This window comes from Dendrobates tinctorius, unplaced genomic scaffold (genome assembly GCF_039654945.1).
Source record: "Dendrobates tinctorius isolate UK_male_01 unplaced genomic scaffold, ASM3965494v1 ptg000147l, whole genome shotgun sequence".
Classification (NCBI taxonomy): Eukaryota; Metazoa; Chordata; class Amphibia; order Anura; family Dendrobatidae; genus Dendrobates; species Dendrobates tinctorius.
The window spans coordinates 14,345,216-14,365,396 of NW_027361814.1; the positions used below are offsets into that span (position 1 = coordinate 14,345,216).

General features: G+C 46.1%; 1 protein-coding gene across 2 annotated transcripts in view; it reads right to left on the reverse strand.

The window, feature by feature from the left end:
* LOC141049743 (alpha-2-macroglobulin-like) overlaps positions 1-20,181 on the reverse strand; it is a 434,279-nt gene that overhangs the window by 368,393 nt on the left and 45,705 nt on the right. The window contains exon 18 of one of the 2 annotated variants that reach the window (XM_073546466.1): positions 1,950-2,103. The exons of the other annotated variant lie outside the window; for it this stretch is intronic. Within the exon in view, the coding sequence (XP_073402567.1) occupies positions 1,950-2,103 (154 nt within the window). The remainder of the gene's footprint in view (positions 1-1,949; positions 2,104-20,181) is intronic. 2 annotated transcript variants of the gene reach the window in all.

The window sequence follows — 20,181 nt, forward strand, 5'->3', positions numbered from 1 at the left end:
TTGGAGAAGGCACCCATCTAATATCAGGGACCTGGAGCAGTTTGCCAAAGAAGAATGGTCTAAAATTCCAGCAGAGCATTGTAAGAAACTCATTGCTGGTTACCGGAAGTGGTTGGTCGCAGTTATTTTGGCTAAAGGTTGTGCAACCAAGTATTAGGCTGAGGGTGCCAATACTTTTGTCTGGCCCATTTTTGGAGTTTTGTGTGAAATGATCAATGTTTTGCTTTTTGCTTCATTCTCTTTTGTGTTTAAATTAAATGAAGATAATAATACCAAAGAATTTGTGATTGCAATCATTTCCAGGAAGAAACTGAGTATTATCTGACAGAATTGCAGGGGTGTCAATACTTTTGGCCACAACTGTATTGTGAGAAGATTGTGGAAGAATATCCCAAACGTTTAACACAAGTCATTCAGTTAAAGTGCAATGGTACCAAATACTAATGAAATATATGTAAACTTCTGACTTTGCAGTAAGTAATAAAAATGTCTTAAAACATTCTCATTATTCTGGCATTTGCTAAATATTAATATTTATGGTAATCCTAACTGACCTAAAACGGGAAAAGTTTATTCTGATTTCATGTCAGATATTGAGAAAAACATGCAGATGTGTCTTTTTATATAGTGTATGTAAACTTCTAGTTTCAACTGTATCAGTAAAAATGGAAGCTATGCTGTGGCTCACTAAGTAATCTTTTTAAACTAAAATGTTATAGAACTTTATAATATACAATATGTTCTGCTTCCTTCACTTAAAATTTCTAAAATCTGAGCTTATTGTGAGCGAATGAGTCCAAACATATCTATATCTAGAAGATGTAAAGCAGTGAAGACCAAGGTAGCGGATTACATTTTAGTCTTGGCAATACTCTGTGAGCTAAAACACATTCAAAATATTGTTCTGCTGTCCAGATCACTATATGTAATGTATCATCTTCAGTAGTCAGCTGCTTAGCTCACAGAGGAGTTCCTGATTTTGGAAAAGTGGTCATCTTGACCAAAAATCTGCTTTAGCATTTAATACGTTAAAGTATATATTATAACGGATGAGAAAATTTCAAAGGAAAATCCATTTAATACAAGACCGTGATTATACGAAATAAGCCTGTTAATATATTAGTTTTTCCTTTGAAGATAGGTCATCGATGTCCGGTTAGTGGGGGTGCAACAACCCATGCCCCACTGATCGACTATTCCCCTGCTCAGTTACTGTACGTGCTGCACAGCTCTGTCAAGAAAGTACGTAGTGGCTGCAGCCGGGTACTGCACATGCGCCCCAATTGATTTGAATAGGTGTTCCTGGCAGGGGCCACTGTACAGCTGACAGAGCTGTGCAGTATTGCTCCGTAACTGAACAGTTCAGACACCACTGACACCAAAAGCAGTTCATCAGGGGGAGGAGGTTACAGATGTCACTCCCCCACTGATAAGATATTGATGACCTATCTAGGCCATCAATGTTAAATTCCTGGACAACCTCTTTAAAAGAAACCAGCAATGTTTCTATAAACCAGTAAAATTACAGGAAAAATGACAAAGTAGTATTATGACCCCGATTCATCAAGGCTGGCAAAGTTGATATTGGGGCATGCTGGAGTCACACGCTCTTGATTAGTTAAGAGGCGCACTCTTCTAAATGAAGCAGCAGCATCTGACAAGTGGTACGAATAGCCACATATCTCACTCCAGTCAGAAACTGGAGTAAGATTTCTGGCTTAAGGAAGGTCATAACTCGACTTGAATTTAACGAGCTGTCATGTCATGTTCCTTACCCAACCCAGCTCCGTTAAAACTGTCATGAAGATTGTGTGCAACTCCACGTTCTGCAAAACTTTTGTGACTTTTTTAAAAAGATTTTTGGTTTTGTGGTTTTCCTTTTTTTTTTTTTTGCCATCTGTTATCTTACTAAAATCACATTTCCTTAGAAACTTCAGTGTACAACTTACCCAAGAGCAACAAGTTCCCAAATCCAGGTCTCAGGAAAATATGCTCTTACTTTTTCAGTCTCTGCTTGCTCTGGTGGTGGTGGTCTAACTTCTGTGGTAAATGTTTCTGCTAGGCTAGGTGAGACCCCACCTGGAGGACCTGGAAGACCTCTGTCTTTGAAAAAAAAATACATAAAATAAAGTTGTTTTCCGGGTTAGCGAAATAGAATAGTATATCATGAATGTACCCCCCAGAACAAACTTGGTTTATTTCCTTTCAGAATATACACATATAATAGGTTAGGAACCAACCAGATCTAACCATCTCGCATCACACTAGTCAGTCCTTAACACCACTGCCCGACTAACCCACTTCTCTCCTCGCTACTCCTCCTCATCTGCCCTCTGTAAATCCCCTCATTGGCTTCCAATTCCCCAATGTATCCAGTGCAAACTACTGACATTGATCTACAAAGTCGTCCATAATCTGTCTCCTCCTCCACATTTAATCTCCATTGCTCCTAAGACCACCTTCTCTCCTCAACACTCTTATGTTCCTCACCTATTTGCCTCAAGAGTTTCCCCCCATTCTCTGGAATTCTGTACTCTATCACATCTGCTTATCCATCACAATTGGAAATTTCATACAAAACTTGAAAACCCATCTCTTCAAGAAAGCTTCAGCCTGCAATGACCCTGCTGCCACGTCACCACCACTGGAGCTGCCGCAACCCCCAACCTGCTGTTTTCTTCCCCATTATCCTGTAGACTGTAAACCTACAAGGAGAGGGCCCACTCCCTTCTGTACCAGCCCGTTATTGTTAGTTTATTCATTGTAAGTTATATTTGTATTTTGAATGTAACCCCTTATGTACAGCACCATGGAATCAATGGTGTGCTAAAATAAATATATAAAGAATAATAATCTCACGTGCTACTGCTCGCAAAATACATTCACTGTTCTTAAGCCTTGATATACAAAAGACTTTTGACTCCATGTGAGGGAATACTTACAATTAGTGCCTAAACATATGAGATTTGAGGACCATTCTTAATTGCGGTACAAATTTTATACTTTTGCCCACAGGCACTAGCTAAATTTTTGTGTCCGCTATCTCTGTTGCTTAAGATACATAGAGGGACATGGCAGAGATGCCCTCTATACCCCTTCCTTTTCATTCTCACTGTGGAACATCTAGCTCAACAGATTTACTTTAAAGGGAATATGTCAGCAGGTTTTTGCTATGTAATCTGCTGACAGCAGAAAATAGTGGCTGCAACACAGATTTCAGCTATGTCACTTATTAGGCTATGTACTGTTGTTTACTTACTATAAAGGCTTTACCACTAGTAAATTATCACTGCCTGGACTACAGGGCTAGTGGGCCCTTGTCTGACCACACCCTCTCCTGTGATAAGCAGTTTACTGTCAATAGACAACATACACAAAAGCTGTGGTGTGGGTGGGGGCAGCTTTCTGAGCTCTGCTGCATGCTATATCTAAAAACTGTGATTCTAATACAATGATGGAATCAGGGTTTATGCTGCTCTCAGATGAGGAAGCAAAAACCCTGGTGACAAATTCCTTTTAACAAAAACATCTCAGGTTTACCTTTAGTTGATACCTAGAGTTGAGAGAAATGGGTCGGTCAAATTCAAAAGTCGCCGACTTTAGCCAAAGTTGGGTTTTGCCGATCGAAACCCGACCATAGCGTGAGGTCGGCCATGAGGTCGCCGACCCGAGCGCCAAAGTCACGTTTCAAATAATGCTTCCAGCGCCTTTTCTCAGCCATTGATGGAGGATGTACACTGTGGGCAGCGTGAAGACATGGGCAGCGGCCACCACCATCTTAGAGAAGGGCATTGAAGTGATTGGCTGGCTTTGTGTGGCGTCACAGTGGCTATAAAAGGCTGTGAACGCCGACCGCCATCTTCTGCCGATCTTAGAATAGGGAGAGGTGCTGCTGCTGATTCTGAATAGGGAGAGCGTTAGGCAGGGAAGAAGAAAAAAAAATAGCTTCTGCTGATAGCGCTTTTCACTGTACAGTTAGTGTTCAGTGAAAGGGGAGGATTTTTGCTGTGTGCAGCAGCACTGGTGGTGATTAGGCTGCATTGTAAGGCTACCGGATAGCTTCATTGCTGTGCGCACACTACTGTTCAAACTGCTTTTTTCAATGCACTCCAACTTTTATTATTTTGTTCTGGTCAGTTACCAAGCATTCATTTTTTCACACACTGTATAGCGGTGTATGCTCCTGACACACTACCGTGTACTGGCTGGTATCACGGACAAATACAAGCTATCTGTGTGTGACTCTGGAAAAACAAACAGAGGAGATTTTCCATTTTTCCAGACCTACACCGTATAGAGCTGTCCGCTTTTCAGACAGTTTCGTATATCTGCTATTTGAATACGGTCAAAACTATACAGAGACAGCGTGTGTCACTCCGTATAAAAATAGACGGAGATTTAAAATTTTCCAGACATACACCGTATAGCGGTGTATGCTCCTCACTCACTACCGTGTACCGGCTGGTATCACGGACAAATACAAGCTGTGTGTGACTCTGGAAAAACAAACAGAAGAGATTTTCCATTTTTCCAGACCTACACCTAAAATTTTCCATACAGACACCGTATAGAGCTGTCTGATTCTCAAACAGTATTGTATATCTGCCGTTCGCATTATGGTCACATCTATACAGAGTCAGCGTGTGTGTGACACTCCGTAAATACATATACGGACATTTCCATTTCTCCATACACTGTATTGAGCTGTCCGATTCTCCAACAGTATTGTATATCTGCTGTTCGCATTACAGTCACATCTAAACAGAGTCAGCGTGCGTGTGTGACACTCCGTAAATACATATACGGAGATTATTAGCTACACAAAAAACATATACAGCTGTACACTTCTGATACAGTACCGTATATCCGCTTGTTGGATTACGGTCAAATACATACTGGGAGAGCATCTCTGACTAACAAAATATATACGTAGATTTAATTTTTTTTAATAAACCTTACACAGCTGGACGCTCCTCATACAGTACCATCTCTCTGCTGGTATTTTTGGTGGAAGAGGCCGTGGACGTGGGTGGAGGGCGCGGCTGGTACTGATGGTGGTGGTGCATCGGCTGGTTCTGGCAAAAGCACAATAGCAGCTAAGGCAGGAGGTGTTGAGCCTCTGTCATCGTCTTGCTCAAGAAGGCCTGTAAGGTTCCCTTTTCTTGGAGTGGGAAAACCGCTTTTAAAGCCAGAGCTTCAGGAACAGGTTTTGGCGTACATTGCCGAAACAGCCACTAGCTCTATTGCCTCCTCTTCTGAACGTTCGAAACCTGCAAGCACGGAGTCGTCAGTGCAGTGTTCTGGTCAGGAAAAACCCCTTTCCTTGTGTCCTTCACCCCCACCAAAAGTTAAGGATGCGGCAGCCCACACTTCAGATTACTCTATGGAGCTCTTTTCACATACCATGCCTGGGTTATCCAGTCAAATTCTGAATTCCCCAGTTAAAGATGAATCTGACATTGAGTGCACTGATGCACAGCCACTGCTAGATGATTGTGCTGGTACATTGACCCAGAGCACTACATTGCCCTTGCAGTCTACTGAGCCAGAATCTGACCCTAATGAAACTCAGGTGCCTCTTCCCGCATACTATACCACCTTACACGGTGACACAGAGGAAGGTAAAGAGGAAGGTGCAGATGACTTTGGAGAGGAGGTGATGGATGACCCAGTTCTTGACCCAGATTGGCATCCATTGGGGAGGAGGGTGGCGCTGGCAATAGTTCAGATAAGGAGAAGGATCCGCAGCAGGCATTGACATCGCAGCAGCGGTTATCTGGCAGGCCCGTAGCTGTCCAAAAACGTGGACCAAAATCTAAAAGAGTTACAGGACAGTTTTGTGAATGAGTCACCGAGGAGGAACAACAAAAAGCTAAGTCCCAGAAAACCAGAGAGGTTGGTCAGTATGCAGGTTGCAGATCCCTGATCTTAACCACACCACTAATAGTAGCAGTGGAGCGTTCCTACGTTGTTCCTAGATGCCTCGTCACCGCCAGAGGACTACATAAGTCTAAAGCAAGAAAAGGGAAAACTAACTGCCCCAGAGCAGACCCCAAAGGAAAAGACAGCCCCCACACATGTATTGACGGTGAAGCAAGATGAAAACACATACACAGGCAGGAAAATAGGCTGAGCAAACGATGGGGCCCGACTAACTAGAAAAGACAGGAAAGGAAAGCCACTGTCTGCAATCTGCCAAAAAACCCTACCAAAAATAATGTCCAACACGCCTGATAGCAAAATTAACCCTGAAGTCACTAGACTTCTCCCACTATATCAGCACTCTGAAATATTCTGAAACAGACCAAAAAGAGGCCAATCTAATAAGGGACAAAAAGAAAAATTGGCAAATACAGATAAATAGGAGTGGAAGTTCAGCATAGCCCCAGCAGGGGCAAGCTGACCACACAAGAAACTGAATTGACCAACAAGCGCAAGTGTGAACATTAGCAAATAACAAACTTAACTTAAGAAGACTGGAAGAGAGCTGAAGTCCAAGACCTGAGAAGCAGACTGAATCACCAGCAGCAGGATAGGGCGTCAGCTGTCTTATATCTAGTCTGATACTCCAGAGATCCAATCGTTATCCTTCTCATCAGGTGGCAGATCACTACCACTTAAACCAACCTCACTACCTCCTGTCACCACCAGAGGGAGAACGGAAGGAGAACTCTCAACTGGAGGAGCAGAAAATGAGCTCATAACAGGACAGCTTGGCCAGACAGTCAACTTAGCACAGCGTGCAAGGCCAGAAAATGTATACCATAGTAGGAAGAGTGCAGTGTGGCACTTCTTTGTCCAAAATCCTACTGATGAGGCAAAGGTTACCTGTAAGAAGTGCGGAAGGACCTTTAGCCGAGGTAAACAACTCAGAAATTTGAATACCAGTTGCATGCTTAGACATTTAACCAACATGCACTTGCAAGCATGGACGGACTACAAAACCTCAGGCAGCACATGTGCACCTGCTCCGACTGAAGGTAGCCAGAAATGCTCCATCACTTCCCCCACTGTAAGACCACCGCCACCGTTAAGCACACCACCAGCACTAAATGTTAAGGTGTCGTCGCAAGGCCATTGCCATTGCAAACATTGAGGGAATGCAGAATTCCAAGGTGTATAAAAAACTAATTATAGGAGGATGGCATGGCAAACCGTTACATGGTGCCAGATGAAAACGCTGACAGGTGAGTATGCCCCTACATTTAATACACTTGCATACATGAGCTCTAACAAAGGGAACGAAAAAATGAAAAGGCTGAAGTGGAGCTTTAATGAACTAAAACTAATTACAGCTACAGCAAACGTTTGATGGAGAAGCAGATCTTTGTTAAAAAATTGCAGTTTAATAAATTTAAATGTTCACTTTTGCTATTTTTTCTCCCTGTACCCTTTTTTAACCTAACCTGTGTATGTTTAGTTAATATACTTGACATAAGACAGCAAGTTTTCCTTTCGACTGGTGTAAACGGAGCTTTATTTTTGTTTTAGGATATTTTTCTGCTATTCATTATGGAAATGTATAAGTAAGGTTTGGTATACATAAAAAATTTGTACTGAAACAAATTTATTTTTAATTAAAGACCTATAGCTGTTACTCATATTTCCAGCGAAATGGCTGCTGTGCAAAAGATGTTTGTCAGACATTTAGTCATCAAAACTGCCTTTTTAAATGGTGACATTGAAGAGGACTTGCACATGACTCAACCTGAGGGTTACATCAAAGAGGGTGAAGAGAATCTCGTTTGCAAGCTACAAAAATCTCTTTATGATAGTAAGCAAATTGGCAAACGCGTGAAAGACCAAAATGAATAAAGTCTTATGGAAAGAAGGATTTAAAAGAGGTCAAGCAGATCCGAGTTTATACACAAAACATAGAGACAGCAAGTGGATGTATAGTCTCCTATATGTGGACAATGTGATTATGGTTTATCAAGAGGAATCAAGTCAATTCTGAATTAGTTTAGGTCAGATGTCAAAAGGTACATCAACCTCAATTGAGCCATCCTACTTAAAGTTGGAAGGATTGAATGATCTGTTACCCAACAATGAGAAATACAACCAGTCGGGGGGGGCACTTATATACATAGCAACTATGACTCAATTGGATATCACAGCAATAATTGGAATTCCCTGTAGATATGTGAAAAAACTGTGCCAAAAAGACTGGGATGCTGTTTGGAAAGTTCTTTGATGTTTGTAAGAGACTCAAGATGTTAATTTGGGGAGATCTGCAACAGGAGATGTAAAACTCAAAGGCTAGGCGGATACAGACTGGACTGGTGACTGTTAGGCGTCAGGTTCCTGCCGCTGCACAGCAGGAATCCGGGGCCTTGCACTCGGCGGTCTCCCGTTCTCCTTTGGCCGCGGAGGAGCCTGCTCAGCAGACTCGTCGTTCCCGGCTCTCTGCCCAGACCAGCACTGTGGACTTGCTGGCTGCTGCCACCTCTGGTCCACATAGAGCAATGCAGGCTGGCCAGCAGCAAGTCTCTCCAGGGGCTAAGTCCTCCTTTCGGTCCACTGAGCATGCCCGTGGAGTGATCTCCCATTGGAGACCGAAGGTCACGTGCTCAGGTCCTTCTCCAGCTCAGATTGGTCCATCCGAGAGGCCAGGAAGGTCCCGGGAGCACGTGGCTATAAAAGGGTCGCATGGCCACTCGGCCATGCGCTAGTATAGACTGCATTATCAGACTATGAGAAGTGAGTGTTGTATGCATGTATGTTAACTCACAGAGCCATACTACCGCTGAACATAATTGCCAGAGCCTGTTTAGCTCACAGAGCTCGGTAATGGAGTACACAGAAAGCGGTCACAGAACTCTGGTGACTGACTCATTATGAAACCCCTACCCTTGGTACACATGTGTTGTGCAACCTAGCCTGTTAAGCGCCTAGGCTTAGGTATAGGTAGGACAGAGCCTGAGACAGGCATCAGTCTCCACCAGTGGCTTGGCACGCCTTAGTGCACGTACTCTACACTCCATAGTCAGCATCTATAGCGGCGTCTCCAGTTGTGACACCACGCGCTCAGAAGGTCTAGAGGGACTCTGGCCCCGTGTCCTTGGGGCAGAGTTCTGTGACCGCTTTCTGGTGTTAAATGCCGTCTTCCATTCATCCCCATCATGGATGCGAATCAGGTTGTAAGCCCCCCCCGCAGATCGAGCTTAGTAAACACTCTCGCTCCCCGTAGCCTATGGAACAGTTCTGATATCAGGGGCAGAGGATACTTATTTTTAATGGTGATAGCGTTAAGACCCCTGTAATCGATGCAGGGACGTAATTCTCCATTCTTCTTCTGGATGAAGAAGAATCCCGCCCCCGCTGGTGATACCGACTTCCTAATGAATCCTCTTGCCAGATTCTCCCTGATATACTGAGACATGGCCTCTGTCTCCGGGAGAGATAGTGGATAGACTCGACCCTGGGGAGGCTCAGCACCAGGCAAGAGGTCAATAGGACAGTCGTAGGGGCAGTGAGGCGGAAGAGTCTCCACCGCCTTCTTGGAGAATACGTCTGCATACTGTCGATAGTATTTGGGGAGAGAGGAAAGGTCTGCGGGGACTTCAGTGGAGGCAACCTGAATGCACTCCCTCTGACATCTACCCTCACAGGATTTACTCCACCAGAGAATTCTCCCTGAGGACCACTCTATATAGGGAGAGTGATGACGCAACCAGGGGACCCCTAAGAGGACCTGGTCGATACCCTTGGGCATGACAAGTAGAGATAGCATCTCCTGATGGGAAGGAGACAGCGAGAGCATCAGCGGGATGGTCTGGTGGGTGATCTGAGAGGGTAGTGTCACTTCATTCACCACTCTGATGGTGACTGGCTGAGGTAGCAAAACCAGAGGAATTGCGTGCCGTTGGGCGAAGGCAGATGACATGAAATTGCCCTCTGCCCCAGAATCCAAGTTAACCTCCACCGTCAGAGTGGAAGAGCCAAACTCAAGCGTGCCCTCAAAGGACAGCTTGGAGGAAAACGTTGCAGTATCTAGTAGGCCTCCTGCAACAGCCACTAGATGTGAGCATTTTCCTGGCCGCTGTGGACACCTGTTGGCAGGGTGACCAGACTGCCGGCAAATGTGACAGACCACAGGTGCTCGCGTGGACCGGGACCTGGATCCCGTGCAAGAATTCCCCATGGCCTCCTGGAGATTGGACGCCCGGTCGGGAGGTTCCGGAGGTTTAGTAAAACTAGGTGCCAACCTAAACCTCTTCCTACACTGGGAGTGCTCCAACCTTCGCTCCGAAAAATGAAGGTCTATGCGGGTGGAGATGGTGATAAGCTCCTCCAGTGTGGCGGGAATCTCCCTGGTGGCCAGGGCGTCCTTTACATGGCCAGCCAGACCTCTCCAGAAAAACGGAATGAGGGTCTTATCTGACCACTCCAGCTCTGAAGCCAGCGTCCGGAACTGCATGGCATAATGGCTGACCAGAGACGAGCCCTGCGATAATGCCAGCAGCTGTAGCGTGGTATCATGGGTGACACACGATCCTAAAAAGACCTGCTTCAGAGTGCCCAAGAACCGCGAGGCACTCTGCACCACCTGATCACCACGCTCCCACAGCGGTGTGGCCCACTCCAGAGCCCTGCCCGACAAGAGGGAAATAACAAATCCCACTTTAGCCCGCTCGGAGGGGAATCGTGCAGCCAGCAGCTCCAGCTGTATGGTACACTGGCTCATGAAACTCCTACAAGAAGCACTATCGCCCACGAACTTCTCAGGCAATGGGAGGCGGGACAAAGTCGGGGTAGGTATGGCAGGGGACACACGGGAGACAGCCTCTGTGGCTGCCTGAACAGCGACTGCGGTAACATCCACAGCTGAGGCTGAGTGCTCAAGAGCCACCAACCTGCCCTCCAGCTGCTGGATGTATCGCTGCAGTCGTTGTTCGTCTGCCATTACTAGCCAGACCCTGGCGCTAGTATAAAGTTAAGGCTGCACAGAGCCGCACTACCGCTAAACATAAACGCCGGAGCCTGTTTAGCTCACAGAGCTCGGCAACGGAGCGCACAGAAAGCGGTCACAGAACTCTGCCCCAAAGACGTGGGGTCAGAGTCCCTCTAGACCTTCTTAGCGCGTGGCGTCGCAACTGCAGACGCCGCTATAGACACTGACTATGGAGTGTAGAGCATGTGCACTAAGGCGTGCCAAGCCACTGGTGGAGACTGATGCCTGTCTCAGACTCTGACCTACCTATACCTAAGCCTGGGCGCTTAACAGGCTAGGCTGCACAACACATGCATACCAAGGGTAGGGGTTTCATAATGAGTCAGTCACCAGAGTTCTGTGACCGCTTTCTGTGCGCTCCGTTGCCGAGCTCTGTGAGCTAAACAGGCTCCGGCATTTATGTTCAGCAGTAGTGTGGTTCTGTGAGTTAACAGAGTTTGCTTCTGTTCAAACTGGGTGACGTTAACCCACGCGGGACCTTTCCACACCGCTTTCTACCTCCGCCTTTACCTAGCAGCAGTGTACCACCTCTGTACGGTGGACCCCGGACTGCGAGCGCACCTACTATTATTGTATGATTTGGTGCATTCCGCCAGCCTTAACAGTGACTTAAGTGATTGTAAATCGACAAGCAGCTATTTGTTCAAGCTTGGAGAAAGTTCAATTTCTTGGTTTAGCAGAAAACAGGTGTCTGTAGCCTTATCATCTACAGAAGCATAGTATTTGTCTGCAGCCCATACGGGTCAAGAGTTCATTTAATGAAACCAATTGTTTGGCAATCTTAGTAAGCCATCAACTCAACTGACAGTGATTTATGAAGACAACCTAGGAAGCATTAAATGTGCATGCAGTGAGAAGATCAATGTGAGAACCAAACATGTTGATGTTAAACATCATCACCTGAGTGATTTGATAAAACATGGCTTAATCATTTATTGCAAGACTGACCAGATGATAGCTGATGTTATGACAAAGCCACTTCCTAGAGCCAAATTTTAAGAATTCAGAACCACTATGATATTAACAGTACAAATAGTTCTTGAGTGAAGGTGTTGGAATAATGATTAATGTTGTACTGTATATATTGAAATAACTACTATTTACTACTGTTTAATAGTGCATGAGTTTCTGTCTCCAGTAGAGATGAGCGACTTTGCCTTTTTTAGGGTTGAGTCGGGTTTCATGAAACCCGACATTCTCAAAAGTCGAGTCGAACGAAATCGGCCAACGATCGGGAAAAGTCGGAGGTCCGACTGAAACACGAAACCCAATGCAAGTCAATGGGGAAGCAAAGTCGGCAGGGAATGGAGGACAGTAAACACACCTACAGTGCCCATTTCAATGCCAACGACATCAATTCTTATTACTTAACCTTGTCAACCTTAATTTACTTTATAATAAATAGTTACGCATTGAAAACTGGGGGTTATATGGCTAAAGTTGTGAGGGGGTAGGGCTGGCTCCAGGTTTTCATGTGTCCCTGGCGAAAGAGTGTCAGTGGGCCCTTTAACACATACCACAATTCAAGATGCACCGATACAGCAGAGAAATATTGGTATAGTGCAATGATAAATACTTCACTTCTTACATTACATGACTGATATCTATTTTAAATTCTACAATAGCTCAAAAACCGGACAGTATATTCCTCCATACAGTATTATGGCCACCACATAGTGCGCCATACAGAATAATGAGCCCCATATATTGCTCCATACAGAATGGGCTCCATATAATGCTCCATACAGAATAGGCCCCATATGTGCTCCATTTAATGCTCCATACCCTATATGATGGCCCATAAATAATGAACCTCATATGATGCTCTAGTATATGATGGGCCCCATGGATGATGCTCCATTGTATGATGGGCCTATATAATGCTTCATATATAATGGGCCCCATATGATGCTCTAGTATATGATGGGCCCCATATGATGCTCCAGTATATGATGGGCCCCATGGATGATGCTCCATTGTATGATGGGCCTATATAATGCTTCATATATAATGGGCCCCATATGATTCTCTAGTATATGATGGGCCCCATATGATGATCCAGTATATGATGGGCCCCATGGATGATGCTCCATTGTATGATGGGCCAATATAATGCTCCATATATAATGGGCCCCATATGATGCTCTAGTATATGATGGGCCCCATATGATGCTCCAGTATATGATGGGCCTATACACTGTGTGCAGAATTATAAGGCACATGAGTATTTTGATCACATCATCCTTTTTATACATGTTGTCCTACTCCAAGCTGTATAGGCTTGAATGCCAACTGCCAATTATGTAAATCAAGTGATTTGCATCTCTGTAATGAGGAGGGGTGTGGTCTAATGACATCAACACCCTATATAAGAAGAGAGATTTGACGGTCTCTGAAAAGTCAAAAATTGTGAGAAGTCTTGCAGAGGGATGCAGCAGTCTTGAAATTGCCAAACTTTTGAAACGTGATCAAGCGTTTCATGGCAAATAGCCAACAGGGTCACAAGAAGCTTGCTGATAAAAAAAAAAGGCTCAAAACAACTGCCCATGAATTGAGAAAAATCAAGCATGAAGCTGCCAAGATGCCATTTGCCACCAGTTTTGCCATATTTCAGAGCTGCAACCTTACTGCAGTATCAAAAAGCACAAGGTGTGCCATACTCAGGGACATGGTCAAGGTAAGGAAGGCTGGAAAATGACCACCTTTGAACAAGAAACATAAGATAATACGTCAAGACTGGGCCAAGAAATATGTTAAGACAGATTTTTGTAAGGTTTTCTGGACTGATGAAATGAGAGTGACTAGTGAATAGGACAGATGGATGGGCCCGAGGCCGGATCAGTAAAGGCCAGAGAGCTCCACTCTGACTCAGATGCCAGCAAGGTGGAGGTGGAGTTCTGGTATGGGCTGGTATCATCAAAGATGAACTTGTGGGACCTTTTCGGGTTGAGGATGGAGTGAAGCTCAACTCCCAGAACTACTGCCCGTTTCTGGAAGACACCTTCTTCAAGCAGTGGTACAGGAAGAAGTCGGTATCGTTCAAGAAAAACATGATTTTCATGCAGGACAATGCTCCATCACATGCATCCAAATACTCCACAGCGTGGCTGCCCAGTAAAGGTCTAAAAGGAGGAAAAATAATGACATGGCCCCTTGTTCACCTGATCTGAACCCCATAGAGAACCTGTGGTCCCTCATAAAATGTGAGATCTACAGGGAGTGAAAACATTACACCTCTCGGCAGGGCCGGCTCCAGGTTTTTGAGGGCCCCGGGCGAAAGAGTCTCAGTGGGCCCCCCCTTAACACATACCACGATTCATGCTGCGTGACATCTGTGGTGATGGCCAATACGGACTTGTGTTATGATTGAGTCACCGTAGGAGGCAAAAACAGAACTGCTAGCTAAGTCCAGAAAACCAGAGAAGTTGGCAGCTATCGGATTGCAGACCCCTGAACCTATCAACACAACTAGCAGTAGCCGTGGGGGGTTCCTACGATGCCCTAGACCCCTCGATCACAGCCGGAGAAATAACTAGGCCTAAAGAAAGAAAGGGGAAAACTAAACTGCCCCAGAGCAGACCCCAAAGCAATAGGCAGCCCCCAACATATAATGACGGTGAAGCAAGATGAAAACACTAACACAGACAGAAAGATAGACTGAGCAAAGACGGGGCCCAAACTACCTACATAGGAAAGGACAGGAAGGCTGCTGTCTGCAATCCGTGAAAAAACCCTATGAAAATAAGAGCCAACAGACTGACAGTGAAAAAGGCCCTGAAGACGCTAGGCTTCAAAAAAGCTATGTCAGTACTCAGGAATATTCTGAAGACAGAGGTACAGGCAAAAGGAGATTCAGCTCACCCCAGCAGGGAATGGCAGAATCCAGAAAAGCAAGGAAAACAAAAACTAAACACTAATGCAAACAGGCAAAGCAGAAAAACTTAGCTTAGAGGAGCAGGAATCAGACTGGTGTCCTAGAAGTCTACAGAGAAGCACCCGCAGGGCAGAAGGGCGTCGGCAGCCTTATATCCAGTCCGTGACTCCACTCAGCCAGTCATCCTCATCAGGCTCAGGTGCCTGATAATCAGGCTCATTACCTTCCTTCACCAGAATAGGGAGTTCACCAGACCTCAGTGACGAAGGGGAAAATGAACTCACAACAGACTTGTCTCCGTGTGGATCACACGCACAGGCATGTGATCCAAATGGAAACTCGCTCTGTGGCAAAACACGTACATGTGAAGGAGGTTATTGATTAGTAGTGTACGCATGAAAGAAAGAAGAGAGAGAGAAAGAACAGAGAGAAAGAAAGAACAGAGAGAGAAAGAAAAAAAGAAAGAAAGAGGGGAAATAAAGAACAGAGAAAGATAGAAAAGAGACAGAAAGGAATAACAGAGAGAAAGAAAGAAGAGAGAAAGAAAGAAAGAAAGAAAGAAAGAAAATAAAGAACAGAGGAAAAGAAAGGGAGAACAGAGAGAAAAAGAGTGGACAGAAAAAAAGAACAGGTAGAGAGAGAGAAAAAGAAGGAGGGGAAAGAAAGAAAGAACAGAGGTAGAGAGAAAAAGAAAGAGGGGAAAGAACAGAGAGAAAGAAAGAGAGGAAAGGAAGAACAGAGAGAAAGAAAGAGAGGAAAGAGAGAACAGACAGAGAGAGAGAAAGAACAGAGACAGAAAGAAAGAAAGAGAACAGAGAGAGAGAAAGAACAGAGAGAGAGAAAAAAAGATTAGAGAGAAAGAACACAGAGAAAGAAACAGAGAAAGAAAAATTCTATAAAGATACCATAGCAGCCCAGCTCCCATTGTAGTGCCCACCTGAGCCTCCTAGTGCATGATCCGCTCACATGGCCGACATCCCCGATTCCAAGGTGATCCTGCTGTCCGCTCTGTCAGAGGAGGACACGGTGATGGATCTGAAGCATTCCCTGAAGTGCCTCCATGGTTCCGTCACAATCTCCTCCCGAAATTTCTGGTCAGCTTCCAGCACGTCACTTCCGATAGAACGTTACGTGCAAGTTTTAAATTGCTCCTTGGGGCTCCGCTGTGTACTCCTGTGTCCCGCGGGGAAAGTAAGCTCTCGGCTGGGGCAGTCTCTCTCTCAAAATCGGGACTGTCTCGCTGGATCCGGGATGGTTGGGACTCGGGAGGTATAAATGCTCCCCACCAAACACCTCGCACACGCACGGCTCCGCTTTGTATGCCTCGTACACACACGGCTCCGCTCCGTACACCTTGTACACACGTGGCTTCACTCCATACACCCCCGGCTCTGCTCCGCTCCATAAACACACGGCTCAGCTCCGTACACACAGAGATCCATTCCGTACACCTCGTACACACACGGCTCTGCTCCATACACCTCATACACACATGGCTTCGCTCCGTACACCTTGTACACACACACTTCGCTCTGTACACCTCGTACACACACAGCTCTGCTCCGTACACCTTGTAAACCTCTCCTGACCCCACACATAAGTACACACACGGCTCTGCTACATCCACCTTGTAAACCCCTCCTGACCCCACACATAAGTACACACACGTTTCTGCTACATCCACCTTGTAAACCCCTCCTGACCCCACACAAGTACACACATGGCTCTGCTACATCCACCTTGTAAACCCCTCCTGACCCAACACAAGTACACACATGCCTCTGCTACATCCACCTTGTAAACCCCTCCTGACCCCACACAAGTACACACATGCTCTGCTACATCCACCTTGTAAAACCCCTCCTGACCCCACACAAGTACACACATGGCTCTGCTACATCCACCTTGTAAACCCCTCCTGACTCCACACAAGTACACAGACGGCTCTGCTACATCCACCTTGTAAAACCCCTCCTGACCCTACACAAGTACACACATGGCACTGCTACATCCACCTGGTAAACCCCTCCTGACCCCACACAAGTACACACACGTCTCTGCTATATCCACCTTGTAATACCCCTCCTCCTGACCCCACACAAGTACACACATGGCTCTGCTACATCCACCTTGTAATACCCCTCCCTGACCCCACACAAGTACACACACGGCTCTGCAACATCCACCTTGTAAACCCCTCCTGACCCCACTGTCCCACACATAAACTTTATCTCATCCATCCAGACCAGCACCATAATGAGCGACCTGCACAGCAGAGTCCTGCAGCCACCCTGATCATGTGACCCCTGACTCCTCCCCTCCTGTGACCTCATCACAGGTCCTGTGCCGGCACCACACACAAGATTACAGCCGAAGAAAGCGATGATCATTGCTGGCTGTAAGGGGCTGCGTCACTGTGTGGGTTCCTCGCGGAGGGCGCAGGATGGGGTCAGTACATGGGGGTGTGGCGGCGGCCGGGGGTATCCCAGACAGCGTGAGTGGGCCCTCCCATCTCGCCAGGGCACCGGCACTTGCCCGGGTGCGCCGGGTGCTGACGCTGGCCCTGCCTCTCGGAACAGTGTCTGGGAGGCTGTGGTGGCTGCTACACACAATGTTGTTCGTAAACAGATCAAGCAACTGACAGAATGTATGGATGTAAGGCTTTTGAGTGTCATCGTAAAGAAAGGTGGCTATGTTGGTCCTTTTTTATTTTTTTTTGGTTTGGTATGTCAGAAACGTTTATTTCTACATTTTGTGTTATATTGGTTTACCTGGTGAAAATAAACAAGTGAGATGGGTATATATTTGGTTTTGATTAAGTTGCCTAATAATTCTGCAGTGCAGAGTAATAGTTATCTCCACAAACAGATATCCTCCTAAGATAGCCAAATCGAAAAAAACCCCACTCCAACTTCCAAAAATATTAAGCTTTGATATTTATGAGTCTTTTCAGTTGATTGAGAACATATTTATTGTTCAATAATAAGAAGAATCCTCTCAAATCCAACTTGCCTAATAATAATTATGCAAACAGTGTATAATGCGCCATATATAATGGGCCCCATATGATGCTCCAGTGTATAATGGGCCCCATATATAATTCTCCACTGTATAATGCTCCCCATATATTGCTCCAAACATGATAAAAAATGAAATACCTCTCCTCGCTGGGCACTGCTCCACTCTAGACTCCTCAGCGTAGCCATGTATCCTCCCACAAATGCATTACAGCCTGCCTCTGTTCGCACAGCCTGTCAACCATGTGCATGGTGGAGTTCCACCTTGTTGCAACGTCTATGATTAGGCGGTGCTTGGGGAGGTGGAGTGATCGCTGCAGCCTCTGCATACGACTGGAGTCTACGGGCGAGCGATGGATGTGCGAGCACAGTCTTCGCACCTTATGGAGCAGGGCTGTTAATTACGGATAATTGTTTAGGAAGCACTGCACCACCAGGTTCAAGGTGTGAGCCAGGCAAGGTATGTGTCTCAGTTTTGCAAGGGCTATGGCCGCCACAAAATTACGGCCGTTATCACTGACTACCTTGCCTGGCTCAAGATGTAGACTGTCCAGCCATGACTCAGTTTCTCGCTGCAAGAACTCGGCCAGTACCTCCGCGGTGCGTCTGTTGTCGACCAAACACATCATCTTTAAAACAGCCTGCTGACACTTACCACTAGCTGTTCGATAGTGGGACACCTCGTGTGCAACACTGGCAGCTGCGGATGGAGTGCTCGTGCGACTGCGCTCTATCGACAAGCTTTTGCTTCTGGAGGAGGAGGAGGGTCAAACGCCTACAGCCAACTGTTTCCTATACCGTGGGCTAGGCAGCACTGTCCCACCGTCGCTATCCCCTGTGGACCCTGCATCCACCACATTAACCCAGTGCGCAGTGATGGACACGTAACGACCCTGGCCATGCCTGCTGGCCCATGCATCTGTTGTGAGGTGCAGCTTTCCACTCACTGATTCTTTGAGTGCATGGACAATGCGGTCTTTCACATGCAGGTGGAGGGCAGGGATGGCTTTTCTAGAAAAGAAGTGCCGACTGGGTAGGTCATAGTGTGGGACAGCATAGGCCATGAGCTCTCGGAACGCTTCCCTTTCAACCAAACGGAAGGGCATCATCTCTAATGAGATCAGTTTGGCAATGTAGACGTTCAAAGCCAGTGTACACAGATGAGAGGATGAGTACCTTCTTGCCCTACTCAGAGTGTCTGGTAGCTAGACTTGAGAGCTGCATATGGGGGAACTAGCGGTGGACCTGATGGACTCAGAGGGGGTTAGTGATGGTGGTGGTGGTGATGGCCTAGATTCAGTCTTTCATTGCAAAAACATTGTGATTCCCTGACTGCTTTGGTCTTGCAATGACACCTCAACATTTATTGCTGGTGGTGTGCTTACCGGTGGGCTTACAGTGGGGGAAGCGATGGAGCGTTGCTGGCTACCTTCAGTCGGAGCAGGTGCATATGTTCTACCTGAGGTTTTGTAGTCCGTCCACGCTTGCAAGTGCATGGTGGTTAAATGTCTAAGCATGCAACTGGTATTCAAATTTCGGAGATTTTTCCCTCGGCTAAAGGTCCTTCCTCACTTCTTACAGATAACCTTTGCCTCATCAATAGGATTTTGGTCAAAAAAGTGGTATAAATTTTCAGGGCTTGCACGCTGTGCTAACTTGACTATCTGGCCAAGCTGTCCTGCAACTCTTTTTGTTTTTTACCACGTTTTTGGACAGCTATGGGCCTGCCAGATAACCACTGCTGCGATGACGATGCCTGCTGCGGATCCTTCTCTTCTGAGCTATTGCCAGCGGCACCTTCTTCCCCCAATGGATGCCAATCCGGGTCAACAACTGGGTCATTCATCACCTCCTCTTCAGTTTCATCTGCACCTTCCTCTGTGTCACAGTGTAAGGTGGTATAGTATGCGGGAAGGGGTACCTGAGTTTCATCAGGGTCAGATTCTGGCTCAGTACACTGCGAGGGCAATGTAGTGCTCTGGGTCAATGTACCAGCAAAATCATCTAGCAGTGGCTGTGCATCAGTGCACTCCATGTCAGATTCATCTTGGACTGGAGAATTCAGGATTTGACTTGATAACCCAGGCATGGTATGTGAAAAGAGCTCCATGGAGTAATCTGAAGTGTGGCCTGCCGCATCCTTCATTTTTGGTGGGGGTGAAAGACACAAGGAAAGGTGTTGTTCCTGACTAGAAGCCTGCACTGATGAGTCAGTGCTTGCAGTTTTTGAAACTTAGAAGAGGCGATAGAGCTGGAGGCTGTTTCGGCAATGTAAGCCAAAACTTATTCCTGATGCTCCGGCTTTAAAAGCGCTTTACCTACTCCCAGAAAAGGGA